Consider the following 18378-nt stretch of genomic DNA (forward strand, 5'->3'; position numbering starts at 1 on the left):
ACTATAATCCTACAACTAACCTGGTCAGACAGATCCTGTGGTGAGACCCCAGTTCACCTGGTGATACACCAGTTTGGGGGCCAGGGGGGGGATTGTACGTCCGCTAGTACTTGGGGGGGGGGGGGGGGGCAAGTATCCCCCCCGGTACTTGGGGGGCCCCCCAGGTACTTGGGGCCCTACGCGCTCTGCGTACTCTGCGTATGGGGAGCGCCGGCGCTGAGTTCATCATGTGAGACACCAGTTTACCTGGTGGTTGTTAACCGTTGTTACATGAGCTGATAAGTTTCGTTTCTCCGGCGGCTCTGAAAACGAAACTGAACCGTTGAGCATCAAGTCTTCGGTTTCGTCAGCCTGAGGACTGTCAGCTGTTCTCCTAAACATTGGGCATTGGAGGAGCTGATAAGAGATGTTTAGAATAATTGATCTCAACATGGGGAGTATTCTGACGATGGGTCGCGTTTCAACAGGTAGGCAATATGATTAAATCGAATCTGTCTGTTATTTCACTCCAGATCGAAGCGATCATTTATAGTTTTACCTTTGATCAAATAACGAACCATGACAGTTGACAGGCCTACTTTAAAAGTTGGATTGAATTTGTCAGAAGAAAGAAACGACAATATACCGACAGATATATTGTTGGCAATCTTTCTTCTGACAAATGTACTCATTATATAAGTCACTTTGGATAAAGGCCTCTGCTAAACGCCCTAAAGGTAAATTAACGGCATCCCGATCTAATACTCGGTGTTGGATACGAACCCAGTGTCAGAACCTCGCTCCTCAGGGCGTAGAGGTCCGGAGAACTGCGGGCTGCCCCCAGAACGTCGTTCCTCAAGGCGGAGAGTGAACTACGGGCTAACCCTAGAACGTCGCTCTTCAGGGTGGAGAGTGAGAGGTCTGGATAACTACGGGCTGACCTGCTGCGTCAACGCTCTCCTCCAGTCCTTCATCGCCACGTCGGAGCTGAAGGTCCTCCTCGACAGGTAACCCCTCACCGGACTGTACACGCGTCTCAATCCGGATGTCATATTCCATCTTCTAACTTAAGCCGTAAGTCTTCATATGATTCAGAACATGACGTGAATGTCCCATACTCCAAGGTGGGATTCGTGGCGTGTGCGTGATGCTCTGGATAACGTGCCGGTCCAGCTGAAGGGGGTCCTGGGGGCCATCAGAGACCCGTCCTGCCCGGCCCCCCACCAGGACTTCCTCCACTGTCTGGACAGACAACGCATCCGATGTGAGGGCCCCCCACACTCTATAGAATATAGTAGAGATATGACACGTATGTTTAAGATGATGGAGGTGAGTAAGATGGTGATGATGACGCAGATGAAGAAGAAAATCATGGTGATGATGAAGATGGCTGTGGTTAAGATGAGATGATGGTGATGAGATAGATGGTGGTGAGGAAGAGGGTGGTGGAGGTGTGTGGTGATGATGACGCTACGCCTGTGTTATCTGGTGTTGCAGTGAACGTACAGCACGATGCAGACGAGGTCTTCCTGGCGGTCCTGAACTTCATCCAGCAGCAGATGGATGACAAGGCCTTGGTTGGTGTTTCATTAATCAAACTGATCGCATCTGTACAGATCCTCTATTAAATCATACTGGTCACATCTGTACAGATCCTTACTTATATCATACTGATCACATCCATACAGATCCTCACTTAAATCATACTGCAAACACCCATAAAGAGGCTCAGAAATGATATCCATGAACAATCCAGATTCTCACAGATCATGATGGTGTGATAACTAACTATCTTTTAACAGTTTGCAATCATCACGCGAGTGACCCACAGTATAGCTACTCTGTTATACTATACCAGTCTTTTCTATAACGTGCTGTTCTACTCCCAGTCTAAACTAGTGCGCCCCCCCCTGACCTGTGCACCCCCCCCGACCTGCTGTAGGCCCTGGAGATCCAGAGTCTCTACCGGCTGTCTGTGGAGCTTCACCAGCAGTGTCTGAATTGCTTCTCCACCCGGCCAACGCCCGGCCATAGCTACCTGCTCAGTCTGCCGCTGCACATCAGACATCCCCACTCAAACAACACGCTGGTGAGTCCCAAGACATAGATCTATACCTCCTTACATCCTTCTACCTATTCATCCATATATCTACATCCATACTGTATGTCTACATCCTAGACATACAGGCTAGCTGGGGGGGGGGGGGGGGGAGTTGCGATCAGATTTTTATAAAAACAATATAGATATGGGGAAGAAATATAAGGAAGGTATTTTGGGGGCCCCAAAAGGCCTCGATGGGGCCTTCTATTGGGCCTGGGGCTCCAGGCAAGTGCCTGCTTTGCCTAACAGTACGGTCCGCCCCTGGCTACACATGCTAACACATGATTTTTAGCTGTTCTGAATCCAAACACACCAATCAGCTGATATGTCGTGGCCGTCGTTTTTCAGAAAGACTGCCTGGCGTCCTTCTTTGAGCTGCAGAAGTTGAGTGGCATCGACGAATGCTTCTGTGCCCAGTGCCAAACCTCAACCCCCTCTAAACAGGTCAGTGGTCTCTGTGGCCAGTGCAGAACTGGTCTAAACATGTCAGTGGTCTCTGTGCCCAGTGCAGAACTGGTCTAAACAGGTCAGTGGTCTCTGTGGCCAGTGCAGAACTGGTCTAAACATGTCAGTGGTCTCTGTGCCCAGTGCAGAACTGGTCTAAACAGGTCAGTGGTCTCTGTGCCCAGTGCAGAACTGGTCTAAACAGGTCAGTGGTCTCTGTGCCCAGTGCAGAACCGGTCTAAACAGTGGTCTCTGTGCCCTGGACCCAGTCTAAACTGGTCGGTGGTCTCTGTGCCCAGTGCAGAACCGGTCTAAACTGGTCGGTGGTCTCTGTGCCCAGTGCAGAACCAGGACCCGGTCTAAACTGGTCGGTGGTCTCTGTGCTAGGGATGGGTCAGAATATTTGATTATTCGATTATTCGTTCCTGAGGGTCAAAGTCGATTTTTAACATTTGGACCGTTAACATTTTTTCCCATTCAAATAAACAAGAATTAACGGACTGAACTAATGTTGGTTCTGTAGCACTAATAGTTAATCATGTACAGAAAAACAATATACACAATACACAAGCATAAATATTAATATATATGCATACAACACAAACACTGATCACTGTTAAAGTTAGTTTTTTTGCGTTTACGATATTAAGTGATTTCTTACCGATGATCCATGGCTGCCTTTGTGAATGTCGGCACACATCGAATAATCGATTATTCGTTCATACCACCCACTGATTATTCGACCCTGAAAAATTTGAGTTATTCACAGCCCTACTCTGTGCCCAGTGCAGAACCAGGACCCGGTCTAAACTGGTTGGTGGTCTCTGTGCCCAGTGCAGAACCAGGACCCGGTCTAAACTGGTTGGTGGTCTCTGTGCCCAGTGCAGAACCAGGACCCGGTCTAAACTGGTTGGTGGTCTCTGTGCCCAGTGCAGAACCAGGACCCGGTCTAAACTGGTTGGTGGTCTCTGTGCCCAGTGCAGAACCAGGACCCGGTCTAAACTGGTTGGTGGTCTCTGTGCCCAGTGCAGAACCAGGACCCGGTCTAAACCGGTTGGTGGTCTCTGTGCCCAGTGCAGAACCAGGTCCTGGTCTAAACAGGTCAATTGAGTTGCAGGCTTGTAGACCCTTCTGTCTTGTCATGGAGAACCTTTCCAGCCTAAAGACCCTTCTTTCTGTTCTGTTCCACAGGGACAAAGGATCCTCTCCCTGCCCACCATTTTGTGCGTGCAGCTGCAGAGGTTCCGTCACTCCAACCACAACCATGGGATTCACAAACTCGACTGCTCCGTGGAATTCCACGAGTCTTTGGATTTCCAGGACATTTGCAGCCAAGATGTGTTTTCAAAAGACTTCCAAAAGGTGTTTTTTTTATTGAAATATAGGGAAGTTTACAATATTGAAGGTGAGGTGTGATGTTGATTAGCCATTACAAGTCTCAAAGAAATCAACCCCATAATTGCTAGATAATATCAGGTCTGTTTCCGTCCATGTGTAATGTATTTCATTGATATGTGTCCATTCTCATTTCCAGCATGGGTTTTGTTTTTCAGAACGAGAGCACAAAGTACAGCTTGTTTGCGGTGATCGTCCACTCCGGGTCTGCGATGTTTGGACACTACACAGCCTTCGTCCGGTTGGCCGCCGGCCCCAGCTGGTTCTACGCAGACGACAGCCACGTTGGACCCGTGAGTCATTATTCTGCGGCTGTTTGTTGGTTCCAGTGGCAAAAGTGAAACCTAAGATCTCCCACTGATCTTCAGTGAATGTGAAATGGCGTTTAGATATGTACCTTAAGTAACAGGATATCAAATTTAAATAGGATATTCACATTGGACAAAAGGAGGAGGAATGGAACTTGATGTGTCAACAGGCTAGGGTGTTAACCACAATGCACCTCTGTTTCAAAACACCTTCCTGTCCATCTCCACTGTGTTAGAAGGTCCACAAATAAAATAACCAATGAGGGGTTTATTGTTGTATTTCATGGTTTCCTGCCCCTGAACCTCCAGGTTTCCTGGGAGGCTGTGAGGGAGACGTACGGCGGTCGCAGCAGGTAAGGCTCTCAACTCGCTGTTATGATTTAACATGTTAACATGTTAATAACATTGATAACATGATGAGACCAATGCTCTGATGCCCCCAGCAGGACGGCCTACATGCTGCTGTACCGGAGAGACCCCACCCAGACCCAGGGACGGGTAGACGGGGAGAAACAAGAAGGGGAGAAACAAGAAGGGGAGAGGCGGGAAGGAGAGAGACAAGAAGGGGAGAAACAAGAAGGAGAGAGGCGGGAAGGGGAGAAACAAGAAGGGGAGAAACAAGAAGGGGATAAACTAGGAGAGGAACTAGAAGGAGAGAAACAAGAAGGAGAGAGGCGGGAAGGGGAGAAACAAGAAGGGGAGAAACAAGATGGAGAGAGGCGGGAAGAGGAGGAACAAGAAGGGGAGAAACAAGATGGAGAGAGGCGGGAAGAGGAGGAACAAGGAGACAAACAAGAAGGGGATAAACTAGGAGAGGAACTAGAAGGACAGAAACAAGATGGAGAGAAACTAGAAGGAGAGAAACAAGATGGAGAGAAACTAGATGGAGAGAAACTAGATGGAGAGCCCCAGGTTTCAGGTTGATACCGTCTGAGAGCATTCACAGTGTATAGTAACACCACCACACATGTTGGTGGTGTTACGTCAACGTCATGGTGGTGGTGTTACGCCAAAGACGTCAACGTCTTCGGCTGACTATTTCTCTGCTGATCAACACTAAAAATGGTAATTGTAAAAAGATTTGTTTTGGCAAGTAACCGTGTAATAAGCGGGATAATGTATAGAACGTTGCCGGTCATTATCTAAAATAAGCCTGTTCTATACATTATCCCTTACATATATATTGGTTTTTTTTTTCTGGCAAATAATTTTGTTTTGATTTTATTGCATTTGTATCATTTTAAGATGCCTGTGTATTAAATTTATTTAAAATACATCTATTGTTCGTTGCAGAATTGTATTATCAATCCAAAAACGCGTTTAGTCCGTGTGATAAACCCGCTAGGGGGCGGTAGAGAGTCAACACCCGCATGACGCCGTCTGCACAGCGGCTCTCTTCGGACCACACACACCGTCTGGTAACCGGGCTGGGGGGTTGTCTGAAAGAGGAAGCAGGCCTTCTGGAGCTGTTAGGGAAATACCTGCACTAGTGTGTTGACTCATTGTTGTATCGACACCCACCACCACCACTTTGACTGCGACTCTGAGAACGAGAAAAAAAAAACACGCCCCTACCAACACGCACACACCTTTCAGTTTGCACAGAACACACATTCTTCATTTCTCAATCCTCCCAGCCCCACAAAGTGCTATGTTGCGTCCCACTGATTTCATATTGCGTTGACTCTTCTCCAACTCTTGCAAGTTCCCACATAGTTCCAGCAGCACGGGCTGTCTTGGCAGGGCTGCCGCTGCAGAACTCGGCCCGCTCTTAAAGCGAGAGTTCCCAGGCTGGGGCCCCTGAGAAGCGGCTGACGGAATGGAACATGTCCGCGCTGCGGGGGCCCATGCTAACAGCCCATAGCTCTCTGTGAGTTAACAATAAAATAATGGACAGTGAGAAACCTACACCCGACAATGTGATGTATTTGATAAAACTCAATTAAAGTTATGTTTCGGGCAGGAATGAATAAGGCTGTATGTCAGAGGCTGCATGAGTGCTGCTCTGTTCCACTTCTTAAGCTGGCTGCTAAATGTAAAGTGTTCATGTTGGGGAAACAATGTCAACATTGTGGCCCGATGACTGAACTTTTTCAGAGCTCAGTCACAGTTCTTGTGCTCAGTGGTTGTATAGAATTATAATTATCTTTTATTATACAATAACCTGTGTAACACTGATTATGGGTCTGCCGCTGTATGAACATGGTGGTTGACCAAGCCAGTGAGGATGAGTCTACGCTGCTTTATGAACCAGGGTGGTGGACTAAACCAGTGAGGATCAGCCTACTACCAGGCCCTGGTTCATACAGGAGCTGACCCATACTAGTTAGCATTGTGAGCTACGTTGTTTTTTTTCCTATGATGATGGCTTTGTGAAGAGGCTCTTTATGTCAGTGTTTATTAATAGCTCTCCATGTCAAGAGGGCAGAGCCATGTCCAGATGTACTGTCGGGATGTTGGGAGGGATTCAGGTATATGGGGGGGGGGGCGGCACAGGAAGCCACCCTTGGGGAGGGGGGGGGGGACAACCCCTTTGATGGAGAACAAGTGTGCGTTGCACGCTTCATCCCGTGGTTCTATTGTCTCGAAGCAGCAGGCGTCTCCGGCCCCCTGCAGGGAACGTGACCACATAAAGGCCGCCGGCGGACCTCCAGCCTGCCATCGCCTCACGCGGCAGCACAGAGGGGTGCAGGTCTCTATTCGCACGGTCGGTGACTCAGCGAACGGCATTGTTGTGTGCGCGCCAACATGCTGTAGGCGTCGTGATGTTGACACACAGTAGCCCTGGCCGTCTGCAGAGGATCCGGTGATTGACGTGTGCACAGCGAGGGACAGATAGCCACATTCCGGGGGCGGTGATGTGTGGTTGCGGCTCAGCGTTCGGCTCTGTGCCTCTCGAGGTTCTCTGCAGGGCTGTGAGTGACACCAAAGTGTCGAGTCACACCCCCCCCCCCCCCCCCCCCTGCTGTGTTCACAGAACAGGGCTTGAGGTTTCATATTAACGTGTCGTCCTCATTCTGTGTTGACGCGTATTTACCAGTTACTAGGTGAGAGCGGTGTTTCCAGGAGGAGAGAGAGCTTTGGCTTGTAAGCGATACACCCTCAGATTTCCTCACTCTTGTGTTTTTAGAGAGCTGGGTTCTCACAGGCTGGCCTGTTTCGAAGCTTCTGCATAGAGAATACTTAAAGTATGAGGGAAATCATTCGAATACTGTAAATACAACCTTGGAGAACCTCACTCAGTCAGTCATGCAGCAGGTCGATAAGGAGCAGGTAGAAGGTAGGTCATGAGGTCAGGCTGCAGATATTGGGAACAAGCCCAGAACCTTTAGGCTGAAATTCGTCCGCCCCCAACCAACACACTCAAAGCTGCTGTGACCCTTTGAGACCTCATTGGACTTCTCCAACTCCTGCTTGATAAACCGTGTTGACGGCCTAGTGAGCCATCACCCTCAGCCCCTAGTCGTGTGTCGATGACCTGAAATTCTGCTCATTCCTGTTCACCCGAAAAAGAAAATCCTGCCTAACTCGGAGCCGACTGGCTCTGAATTAGGCAGACTAATCCTATTTCTGCAGTCCTCTTGTTTTGGAACGAAAAGCTTGCCGGTTCTTTGCTGTTTTTTTTTTCAGTTCTGAACTCAAGGCCTGACTTGTTTCCAACCAGGAAACGATCTTCTCTCTGCTGGCAGAAGAACACGATGGTGACCATGGTGAATTCTGCTAGTAAATAGCAAACAAGAACTGTAGGAAAATGTCTGCTGTATGACTTTAATTTTCCCTCCCCTGTGCAGAAAAATGTATTAAATCAGAGGGTGGAATGCGATGCTGAGAGCTTTTCGTGTTTGCTCATGAAGTGAAACTCCTAACTGATTCAGAGAGAGTTATGCAGGTACCTGAAGGTAAATCTTCTGCTGCTTCTTATCTGTCCGCTGGGACGTGCGTTGGGCACCCACTGCTATTCACTCATCGAACAGACTTACAGTGAAACCTATTCTAGATATGTCATTAAGGGGCAGGTAGGGGGTGAGGGCTCTACAGGTAGACTGCAGGCCTAAGGGACTGAAACCAGACTGGGATTCAAACCCCCTTAGCCCTAGAGTCTAGGGGTGGGGGTGTGACTCCCAGTGGGTCTCTGGTGTGGGGCAGGACGGTAGACTTACCTCCCAAACCGGGGATCCACCAAGCAGTGGCCCCTCACCTGGGTGCTCCCCGGTGTCTTGGCTATAGAACCCTATATGGGGGTCTACTCCCACGGGTTCCACCTGCTGCCTCAAAGGAATACATCTCCATTAACTGGAGGCTGCTTTTGGATGAAGGCTAAGTGACTCAATGGTCATCGTAAGTCATATTAATACTGGTGTTCCAGCGGCGAGTGCAGTCTACTTCCTGCCAGAACCGGTGATGATCGGGTCGCTCTGCTTAAGCCCCTAACATCTGCTGTACTAAAAAGAACGAGATTCAGAGGAGTTTACATTACTAGCTGTCGTGCAGATGCCTTCCATCTTATCTTTCCCACACAGGAGAAAAAGGTTTCCTCTCTAGAGAGAGAGGAGGGAGAGAGAGAGGACTGCAGTAATAGACTATCCACACTCATTTAGTTTGACACCCTAAGAGTTATAAATAGCACATCCTTGAGATGTGAGCCTTCCAGTCTGACCGGCATAACCTACCCCACTGGAAGATGATCACAATCTAACTTTTTCAGCGCAACGTTTTAAAATGTGACATTGTATAATTTGTGCAGAACAAACTGCATAGGTGGACATTCTGATTGGCCCATGTCAAAGTGATTAAACATGCTTGCGTTCTGATTGGCCTGTGTCAAAGTGACTAAACATGCTTGCGTTCTGATTGGCCTGTGTCAAAGGGACTAAACATGCGTGCATTCTGATTGGCTCGTGTCAAAGTGACTAAACATGCTTGCGTTCTGATTGGCCTGTGTCAAAGGGACTAAACATGCTTGCACTCTGATTGGCTCGCGTATAAGTGACTAAACATGCTTGCGTTCTGATTGGCTCGTGTCAAAGTGACTAAACATGCTTGCGTTCTGATTTGGCCTGTGTCAAAGTGACTAAACATGCTTGCGTTCTGATTGGCCTGTGTCAAAGTGACTAAACATGCTTGCGTTCTGATTGGCCTGTGTCAAAGTGACTAAACATGCTTGCCAGCTGCTGGCCGGTTGCTGGGTAGAATAAGCGAGAGGAAACATGTTATTATTTCGTGGAGATGTAGGGCTTGCCAGTACGAACAGGTAGTTAATCAGAAACTAGACTATTCAGCTGTTGAGTGGGCTTGATGATTAAACTGGATTGATGAATGATTAAATAGTGAATAATAGGACTGTTGAAATAAGCTTCAAGGTTGAAAATTGAATATTCTCTTTTCTATGTCTTTACATAATATGGAAATTGGCCTTTGTTTGTAATGGTAATGCATGCAATTCCAATAAATAGGTCATGGCTTTACAATGCACAGGGTGAGGCAACCCTAACTCACTGCCTACCTTTGTCGCTTAACAGCTAACGGCTGTCATTAGCTAGAACTAGCTACGTTTAGACTCCCACACATGGTCGATCCACCAAGGTAGAGACCCCCGTGTTATTGGGAGGGGCTTGTGCTCGTCTGTCTTTGTCAACAGTTATCAGCCAACCGTTAAGCAGTAGAATGGTTGGTCTACCAACAAGCGATGAGCAGGGGAAGGAGTCCCTTGTAGTTGTAAGTCAGTTAGCCGCCAGCAAGCAGCTAACAGTAACATGAAGTAAAGCCATAGCCTGTATGTGTGTGAACGTGAACACACACATTGGTCGCCCAAAGAAGAGACCACCTGGTAACTTGGGAGAGGGGGGAGGCTAGTGCAGGGTTTCCATTCTTCTCCTCCCCCCCCCATCATCGTCTAGTCTGTCCCCATGGTCTGATCGGACGGTCCTGTGAGAACCCTAGCCCGGGCCCCTGCAGAGCGATCAGGCCCTGCTGAGGCTGCTGAGATGGGGGCCCTCTCAAGTTACGGATGAATTGGCTTTCCTGATGGGCACGGTTACCTGTCTCTTCTGCCTGTCTGTCGGCGCATACCAACACAAAACAACCGCTCCTGCTCCAACACGCAGCTGCTGGTTCCCACGCTCACAAGGAGCCTGTTATTTGTGGCGTGGCGTTCCACCGGAGCGAGTTGCTTTTGTAGATTAAGCTCTGGAATGTTTAGCAGATTCCAGGTTTTTCTTTTCCATTGAATTGATTCAATAAACGCAAACGCCCCTCTTGACGGTTTTGATACGACAGTAATGCCGTACCTCATGTCTCTTGATGGTTTTGATACATCAGTACCTCATGCCTCTTGACGGTTTTGATACAACAGTAATGCTGTACCTCATGTCTCTGGATGGTTTTGATATGTCAGTTATGCCATACCTTATGTCTCTGGATGGTTTTGATACGTCAGTACCTCATGTCTCTTGATGGTTTTCATACGACAGTCCTTCATGTCTCTTGACGGTTTTGATACGTCAGTAATGCCATACCTCATGTCTCTTGACGGTTTTGATACGTCAGTAATACCTCATGTATCTTGATGGTTTTGATCCGTCAGTAATGCTGTACCTCATGTCTCATGATGGTTTTGATACGACAGTACCTACTGTCTCTGGATGGTTTTGATACGTCAGTTATGCCATACCTCATGTCTCTGGATGGTTTTGATACGTCAGTAATGCCATACCTCATGTCTCTTGATGGTTTGGATACAACAGTAATGCGTCATGTCTCTGGATAGTTTTGATACGACTGTACCTCATGTCTTGACGTTTTTTTTGATACGTCAGTAATACCTCATGTATCTTGATGGTTTTGATCCGTCAGTAAAGCCGTACCTAATCTCTGTTGATGGTTTTGATATGTCAGTACCTCATGTCTCTTCATGGTTTTGATACATCAGTTATGAAGAAATTAACTAAACTATGTTGAGCTACATAAATCTAACCATGACCGCTTCTCTCTTCTTTGACTCTGACTGCGTTCTTGTCATGCAGTAAAGAATGGAATGACAGCTTCAGGCTAAGCACTGAGTGCTAACCGATACAGCTCTCAGCTATAGATAAACTCCAAACTGCTCGCTGCTGCAGACACACATTGGATCCACGTGACTTTGGCGTGTGTGTGTGTGTGTGTGTGTGTGTGTGTGTGTGTTTGCATGACAGTTGCTACATCAAGAAGGCGGTTAATGATTTGCACAGCGACACCAAATTAGCATGAGTGGATAAAGGCTGAGGGAACACTCTCCCAGTTAGTTCTTCGTTGTTTCTCCTTCTCTGTTCTTGGGGATCTCTCCCTCGTTCGAATTTGTGATGCGGCCCGGTTCTGTTGGCATTGGCACCTTGAGAGAGCAAGCCGCACGCCGTCAGATCTTCTCTGATCCTCTCCCTCCTCGTCTCCCTCCTCGTCTCCCTCTTTGTCTCCCTCCTCGTCTCCCTCCTTGTCTCCCTCCTCATATTTCTCTCCCTTCTACCTCCTGTCTCCCTCTTCGTCTCCCTCCTCGTCTCCCTCCTCGTCTCCCTCCTTGTCTCCCTCCTTGTCTCCCTTCTCGTATCCCTCCTTATATCCCTCACCCATCTCCCTCCTCGTCTCCCTCCTCGTCTCCCTCTCCTCTCCGGGACAAAGGCTCTCTAGTGCCAGGTAGCGGAGGGCATTCCTGTCACATTCCACCACGGGGAAGCTGCCGGGATCAGGATAAAACATGGCCGAAACAAAGAGCCACTCACATCTGCGGGGTCTAGGGTTCTCTGGGAAAGTTCGGGACACAGAGCGAGGTCTGACAGGGGGGAGGAATGTGGAGATGGTGTACCGACGCTAGCAAGGTCTCCGTGAAACGACCTCAGAGACACATTGACGGCGAAGGGGAAGGTCATCTTAAAGGGCCCCCCCCATGTGAAGCCAGGGGGGGATGGTCTTTTTTGGGGGGGGTGATGGATAGGGCTTCTCTTCCACTGGCTCTACATCTAACACATCATCCGTTGAATAGAGAATGATGTGCCTCCACGGAGCCTAGTCTAGTCTGGCCTTCTCACAATGTCCCCAGACATCCAGGTAGACCAACATCAGACCCTTGGCTTCTGGTTGGTCACTCTATATCACAACAGCTACTGCCAATGTTTCTGTGAGAGAGGGAGGTCGGGACTGACGGAGAGAAGGAGGGAAGGGGGGGGGGAGAGAGAGAGAGAGAGAGAGAGAGAGAGAGAGAGAGAGAGAGAACCACAGAGGGATGGGGGGCAAAGTGAGGGTGAGAGACAGAGGGAGAGAGAGGGGGAGAGACAGAGGGAGAGAGAGGGGGAGAGACAGAGGGAGAGAGAGGGGATGAGACACAGGGAGTTCAGAGCTTGTGTCACTTCATCGGTCTGTGCAGTTCATATTAAAGGAAGGCTTGGGAATCTTGATGCTCTAGATGGAAAGTCAGACACTCCCCGACCCCCCAGTGAGCAGCAGATACTCCTGATAACGAAGGTCCAACGTGTTAACTAACAACATTCTTATCAACTGATCAACCACACAGAAGGGGAGGTTATTGCTAGGGGATTGTTGATTCATAGCTGGGGTTGTAGCGTAATGTTTCGGAGGAAGTATTTAACGTTAGTCCTTTAAACGGCTCCTTAACTTACAAACTGGATATTCCAGAGCAGATCTGAGACGTGCGATAACGAACAAAATAAAAGTAGAATTGTTTCTACTACAACGTTACAAATGAGAACGATGGAGGAGGAAGTAGTGGTATCAAGTCGTTCGTTGATAAACAACACCCACAATACTGGATATTTGATCAAAAGATGAATAAATATTAGACATGCGATAACCAACCAAAGAAAATTAGAATAGCAATCACATTACCGTTGCCAAAGGCGTGAGCGATTGAGGAGGAAGTATTTGCCTCAAGTCGTTGTTGATACAAAACCCATCAGACTGGATATTTGATTTGAAGATGTTGGACAATAGATCCCAAACCTAAAGTACAGTTTGTTCTTACATCCCCGACTCTCCAAAGCGACTTGCGTCGTGTTTCTATGTGATCAAGGAAAGTGTACAGCCGCTTGAATCTCCATTTCCACACACAATGCTGATGTTTGTGTTGTTTTAAAGCTGCTCTGAGACAGACTGCGAAACCATCAACCTGCCGCTCCTCCGACAGCAGACCCCCCACTGAGACCAGTCTGAGCGTTATCGACAAATGCCATGTCATTTCCAGATGTGAGACTCCTCTTACAGTAGCTTGTGTTTCCCTTAAACACACACACACACACACACACACACACACACACACACACACACACACACACACGGTACAGAGCCCAGCCTCCTCCCTGGCAGTTTGTTGGTGAAACATCCACATCATAATGGATGTGAAAGCCTTCTCTTGATTCATAGCACTGGTAGGGTATAATTAAACCCAGCTATATGCGCTAACTGTTAAGCTGCCATTAGTTTGCCTGCCTTGCTGCTCCGAGCCGTGTGTATAAATGCATGCAAGATGTGTGCTTGCGAGCACGGCCTTCTTCTATATGAGGTGTGTGGTTGTGGGCGGTCTGGGATGGATTGCATAGGGAAATGAGAAGAGATGGGCTGTGGTGCGAGGGCCCCTTTGCTGGGGGAGAGAGGCCTCTGTGATGTGGCTCCAACGGGCCATTTTCTAGAAAGTAGCAAGAGTAGCCGTTCTGGGATAGCACTTAGCTCGCAGAACGCCACACGGCTCGCTGTGACTGAACCTTTTGTTTGTGCGCCCCTTTGAGTTTAGAGTCATGTTTGTGTTACATGGATCAATGCGTGCGTGTGTGTGTGCATATGTGTGTGTGTGTGTGTGCGCAAGTCCGTCTGCGTGTGTGTGTGTGTGTGTGTGCATGCACGTGTGCGTGTGTGTGTGTGTGCATATGTGTGTGTGTGTGTGTGTGTGTGTGCGTGTGTGTGTGTGTGTGTCCTATCTGAAGACGGGACGGAGGGGAACCAGCGCATGACAATATCACATGTCGTCTTCCTGAGGCATTTGCTTATGCAGACGGGTTGTGGTTTATCGAGGGCGTGGTCTCCAGCGGTTACAACACTGCCTGCTCATTAAGACGTGAGGAGGGAGTAGTATTCGATAACGACGCCGCTATTGTCCCTCGCTCCAACTGTCGTCACCTGGAAACACAAAACAAAGAGTTAATTGTTCCGCCGGACCAAGAATCACTTTCTTCCTTTTCCTGACCTGCAAAGTGGGTGTGGCCCCGAAAGGGCGTGGCCTGAATGGGCGTGGCCTGACCAGGTGTGGCAAGAGTGAGCGTGGCCTTGGTTCTGACCCGCCGCATGTCAAGGCCTGGCCTTGACATGAGGCCCCGCACTCTGGTACGGTACCGCTTCTGGAAGCCAAGAACGCAGAACTACAAAATAAAGAGAAAGTATAAACTCAACGCTTTGGTGACATTCCCGAAGTTCGGAAAACGTAAATCTTAAATGTTGTGGATATGCGACGACCCTTCGGTGAACTTCCCGACTTGCTGGCTCTCTCCGGGGGGGTGTGTGTGGGGGGGGGGGGGGGTGGCATTGCGGTCCCGGGGCCCCTCTCATCTGCAGCCTGTTACGGCAGGGTGGGGGGGGGGGGGGGGGCGGGGAGGGGGGTGACATCATCGTCCCCGTCTCCCGGGCCGCGCGGCGGAGCTCGGTAATTGCCCCCCACCCCCCCCCCCCCCCTCCCTCCCCCCCTCCCTCCTCCTCCGGGCCAAACAGAACACACAAGTGGAGCCAGCAGCCGATGCGAGTCAGATGCAAACAGGGGTTTTTCCAGAGCCGCCGATGGGGCCCCGGCACAAGAGCGGAGAGCGGAGCGGCGGCCAAGAGGCCCCGCCGAGGGGGCCCCGCCACGCTAGGCCGACTGTAAATGTCAGAAATGAATGAGGGGGGGGGGGATCGGGGGGGGGGGCCTCCGCTGAGAGTGAAACGTGATCCGCCGTGCCCCCGAGCCAGGCGTTTGATGTGCGCCACAATGCGCCGCTGTCGTCGCCAACAGATTGAGCCCAGGCGGCTCTTTGTGCAGAAGGCCGCGTGTTCACGGAGGTTTGACTCTCCCACATCAGTGGGCTTTATGTTCCATCCCGGGGTTTGAACCTCTGCACCTCCGGGGTTCCAGCAGATTCCGCACTAAGGGGGGTTCATGTGCGACACACTTAACGTTTGTGAGCAGACTCACCGTGGATTCAGAGGCTCCAGGACGGCCCACTGGTCAGGCTGCAAGCATTGGGGATCGAACCCAATGCCTTTTTAGCTGGGAGTCGAACCCTAAAGCCGCTATTACACAATCCAGATTTGTTTTTGCCAAGGCATGCCCATGGTATAGTTCAGGAATCATTGATGAGTCGTTGATGAAGACGATGGCGGTAGACAGCATGCAGGGGGATCGAACCCAGAACCTGTCAGCTGCTGTCTTAACCCCTCAAACAGTGCATGAGAACATGGGCTGTGAGCTTCTAGAAGGTGATGAAGCTCCACAATACTTCCCTTCACGTGCAAACCATGTCCAGAAGATAAAACATCTGGACAGATAATGGAGCCTTCGGAGGGGGGGTCTGTGATGTGAACACACATCACAGGGGGCGGGACATCACAGGGGGCGCGACATCCTGGTACGGGATATCACAGGGGCAGGACATCACAGGGGCGGGACATCACAGGGGCGGGACATCACAGGGGCGGGACATCACAGGGGGCGGGACAATGAAAAGTGTGCACAAACCCTCATTCCCACAAAACACACGTCTGATCTCATAAACGTAGCGGGTGGCCATTTGTTGTGGTGGCAGACCGCCGTACACGTTGAGCAACAGGAGTGGGTGACCTGTGGCCGATGGCGTGTGCACACACATACATGCACACTCACACGCTCACTCACTCACTCTCAAACACACGCACACGCACACAGCATATGGGATGGCCTAGATTTTTGTTCCTCGTGGATCCCTCTCTTAAAGCCTTCGTAGTTCATTGCAGGCTATCCGCTCGCTGTCCCCTTGGACCTGTTGTTGTTCAGAGGCTTCAAGAACCTTGAAGAGCCTTGTTCCTCCTCACCTCAGAGATTAAAATAGAATCCCTGATCTCTGTCTGTCATCGTCTGCCCGGATCTGCCCCAACTCGCCGAGCGAGAGCCTGCAGACCCGAGGCTGTGGTGGTGCGCTAACCTTTATCAACCTTTACCCAGCGGTTATTATGACCTTTAGGTGTGCCCCCTAAAGGGTTTCTGGTCTAATTAGCAGCGTCATGTTTTTACACCTCTGAGTAGCGAGGGGGGTGGCGCACGGGTCGGTCCTCCTCGAGCTCTGGATTCACTCATGGATTACTTAAAAAGCGCAGCAAAGTTTTGAAAAAGTGATGAAACGTTTGAGGCACAAGTTCAGTCTCTGTCTCAAGGTTAGAGAAGAGTGTTGCAAAATCGTTCAACTGTGTTTAGCCGAGCCACGCATGACAAAGACTTAAACAGGAAAGATAGAGGAGAAGGAGAAGAAGAGGCTGGTAGGTGGTGAGGGACAGAAGGCATCAGAATCGGAGCGCAACTCGGCATCTGCCTGACAAAAGGCTGATCTTGCACAGGCTTGCAGAGTAGCTGTGCTCTCCCTGAATGTACTAGTTAGCATGGAGCTACCAGAGGCCCTTTGAACGTACTGTTAGTAAGGAGCTAGCAGAGGCTCTTTGAATGTACTAGTTAGCATGGAGCTAGCAGACTCCCTTTGAATGAACTTTGCTAACTCCCAACAATTTTAAAGAAAATTGATTAAAAGTTTCAAGGTAATGAAGTTAGATTTTGTGCTTTTAGTTGTGTGGTTGTAGTTGTTGGCTTCCATAGCATACGGTGTTTTACTTGCTTATTTATTGAATATATCTGCTTCTTCTTTCTGTTTCAGTGTAGAGCTCATGCTAGCTGCGTATGGCTGGAGTCGCTGTTTCTCCACAGCAGGTGACAGAGGTCATGTTTGTTGAGCCTAGCCTTCCCACTAATGACAATAACTTCAGCATGTCAACTTCCTGTTTCTGGTCAACCGTGGACAGGTGAACATATGTAAACACCAGTCTTAGGATGGGTCATTGCTTGACTCTGAATGTGTGTATATAAAATCAAAATAAAACATGGAGCAGCGACCAAACATTAGTTTCTGCCTTCGCTTCTCCTCTCTGACTCGGCTGTAGCACAGCCAGCTGTTTGCTGCTCACTGCTGGGGAAGGAAATGACGAGTGCAGCGGAGAATGTGTTATCGTCCCCGCGGCCTTGCTCTGTTCTCGCCGAACCACGTCATGTGTTTGTCTTTCTTATCAGGGCGATGAGGAGAAGCACATTTTGTAGAACTTGGGTACAAAAAATAACCTGACAACCAACCCCCCCCCCCCCCCCCCTCCGCCCTCCCCAACCCAAATGCGTTGTCTGAATGCTTCCTGTGGTGTCATGTCAGCTTCCTCGGCCACCGCATGCATATCGCAACCGAGCGACTTCTGCAAGGCTGCTGTTTCAAACTTCACAGAAGAGCCTTGTGTCATAACCCCCCCCCCCCACTCCCCTGCATCGGGGCGGATGTAGAGCGCTCCCAGCTGTCATTGGCCGTTGATGACCTCGTTGTTCTTCTTCCTCCACTTGGCCTCTCAGCTGCCGCCGGCCGGGTCGGTTTGCCTCCAGATTGTTGGAACGCAGACGAGCTGCGATCCATCTTGCTTAACACCACTTGTGTCTACCTGCCTGTCATGGTGTGTGTGTGCGTCTGTGTGTGTGTGCGTGTCTCTGCTCTGTGAGTGGGTGACTCTTGCAAAAATGCATTCAGACTTGGACAACGGGTTTAAAGACCAACAGGGACAGGTGACGGGCTGAGGGGGTCGGGGGGGGCGGGGGGGGGGGAGAGAGAGGGATTCAGTTACAGGTAGCATGGCTGTCCAACATCAGCCTATACGATGCAGACCCCCCCCCCCATGTCTAAACATCTCAGGTCTGCGGCCATGGACGTGAGCCGGCAGAATGCAGAACCACTCACCGGCGGAGCGGCGTTTCGTCAGACGTGACATTTTTATTTTGACAGTTGGGCCGCGGAGGGTTGAGGTGGCCGCCACACCTTGAACTCTCTGGCTGCTCTCGGCTCCACCGCCGCGTGAGTCTCGCCACTCCTC

General features: G+C 49.8%; 1 protein-coding gene across 4 annotated transcripts; it reads left to right on the top strand.

Annotated features, from left to right (window-relative positions):
* Positions 1-323: 323 nt before the first annotated feature.
* Positions 324-5503, top strand: usp18 (ubiquitin specific peptidase 18). 4 transcript variants are annotated; one of them, XM_084482954.1, is made up of 10 exons: positions 324-467; positions 767-986; positions 1104-1243; positions 1477-1556; positions 1922-2068; positions 2429-2524; positions 3716-3886; positions 4078-4212; positions 4537-4580; positions 4671-5503. In XM_084482954.1, the coding sequence occupies exons 1-10, from the start codon at positions 407-409 to the stop codon at positions 5149-5151; spliced, it is 1575 nt and encodes a 524-aa protein (XP_084339080.1). In that variant the 5' UTR covers positions 324-406; the 3' UTR covers positions 5152-5503. The 4 variants fall into 4 exon arrangements, with proteins under 4 accessions (XP_084339080.1, XP_084339081.1, XP_084339083.1 ...); XM_084482955.1 differs by having other exon boundaries at positions 4674-5503; XM_084482957.1 differs by having other exon boundaries at positions 329-467; positions 884-986.
* Positions 5504-18378: the final 12875 nt, after the last annotated feature.

The sequence above is a fragment of the Micromesistius poutassou genome, assembly GCF_964030765.1.
Source record: "Micromesistius poutassou genome assembly, chromosome: 18".
NCBI classification, from domain to species: domain Eukaryota; kingdom Metazoa; phylum Chordata; class Actinopteri; order Gadiformes; family Gadidae; genus Micromesistius; species Micromesistius poutassou.

What these genes read in the sequence shown, in the direction of transcription:
- usp18 (XM_084482954.1), top strand. Translation starts at nt 407, where the DNA reads ATGTTTAGAATAATTGATCTCAACATGGGGAGTATTCTGACGATGGGT. An exon ending in GATGGGTCGCGTTTCAACAG is followed by an intron (nt 468 to 766) that starts GTAGGCAATATG and finishes ATACGAACCCAG; the next exon opens with TGTCAGAACCTCGCTCCTCA. An exon ending in CCTCAACCCCCTCTAAACAG is followed by an intron (nt 2,525 to 3,715) that starts GTCAGTGGTCTC and finishes TCTGTTCCACAG; the next exon opens with GGACAAAGGATCCTCTCCCT.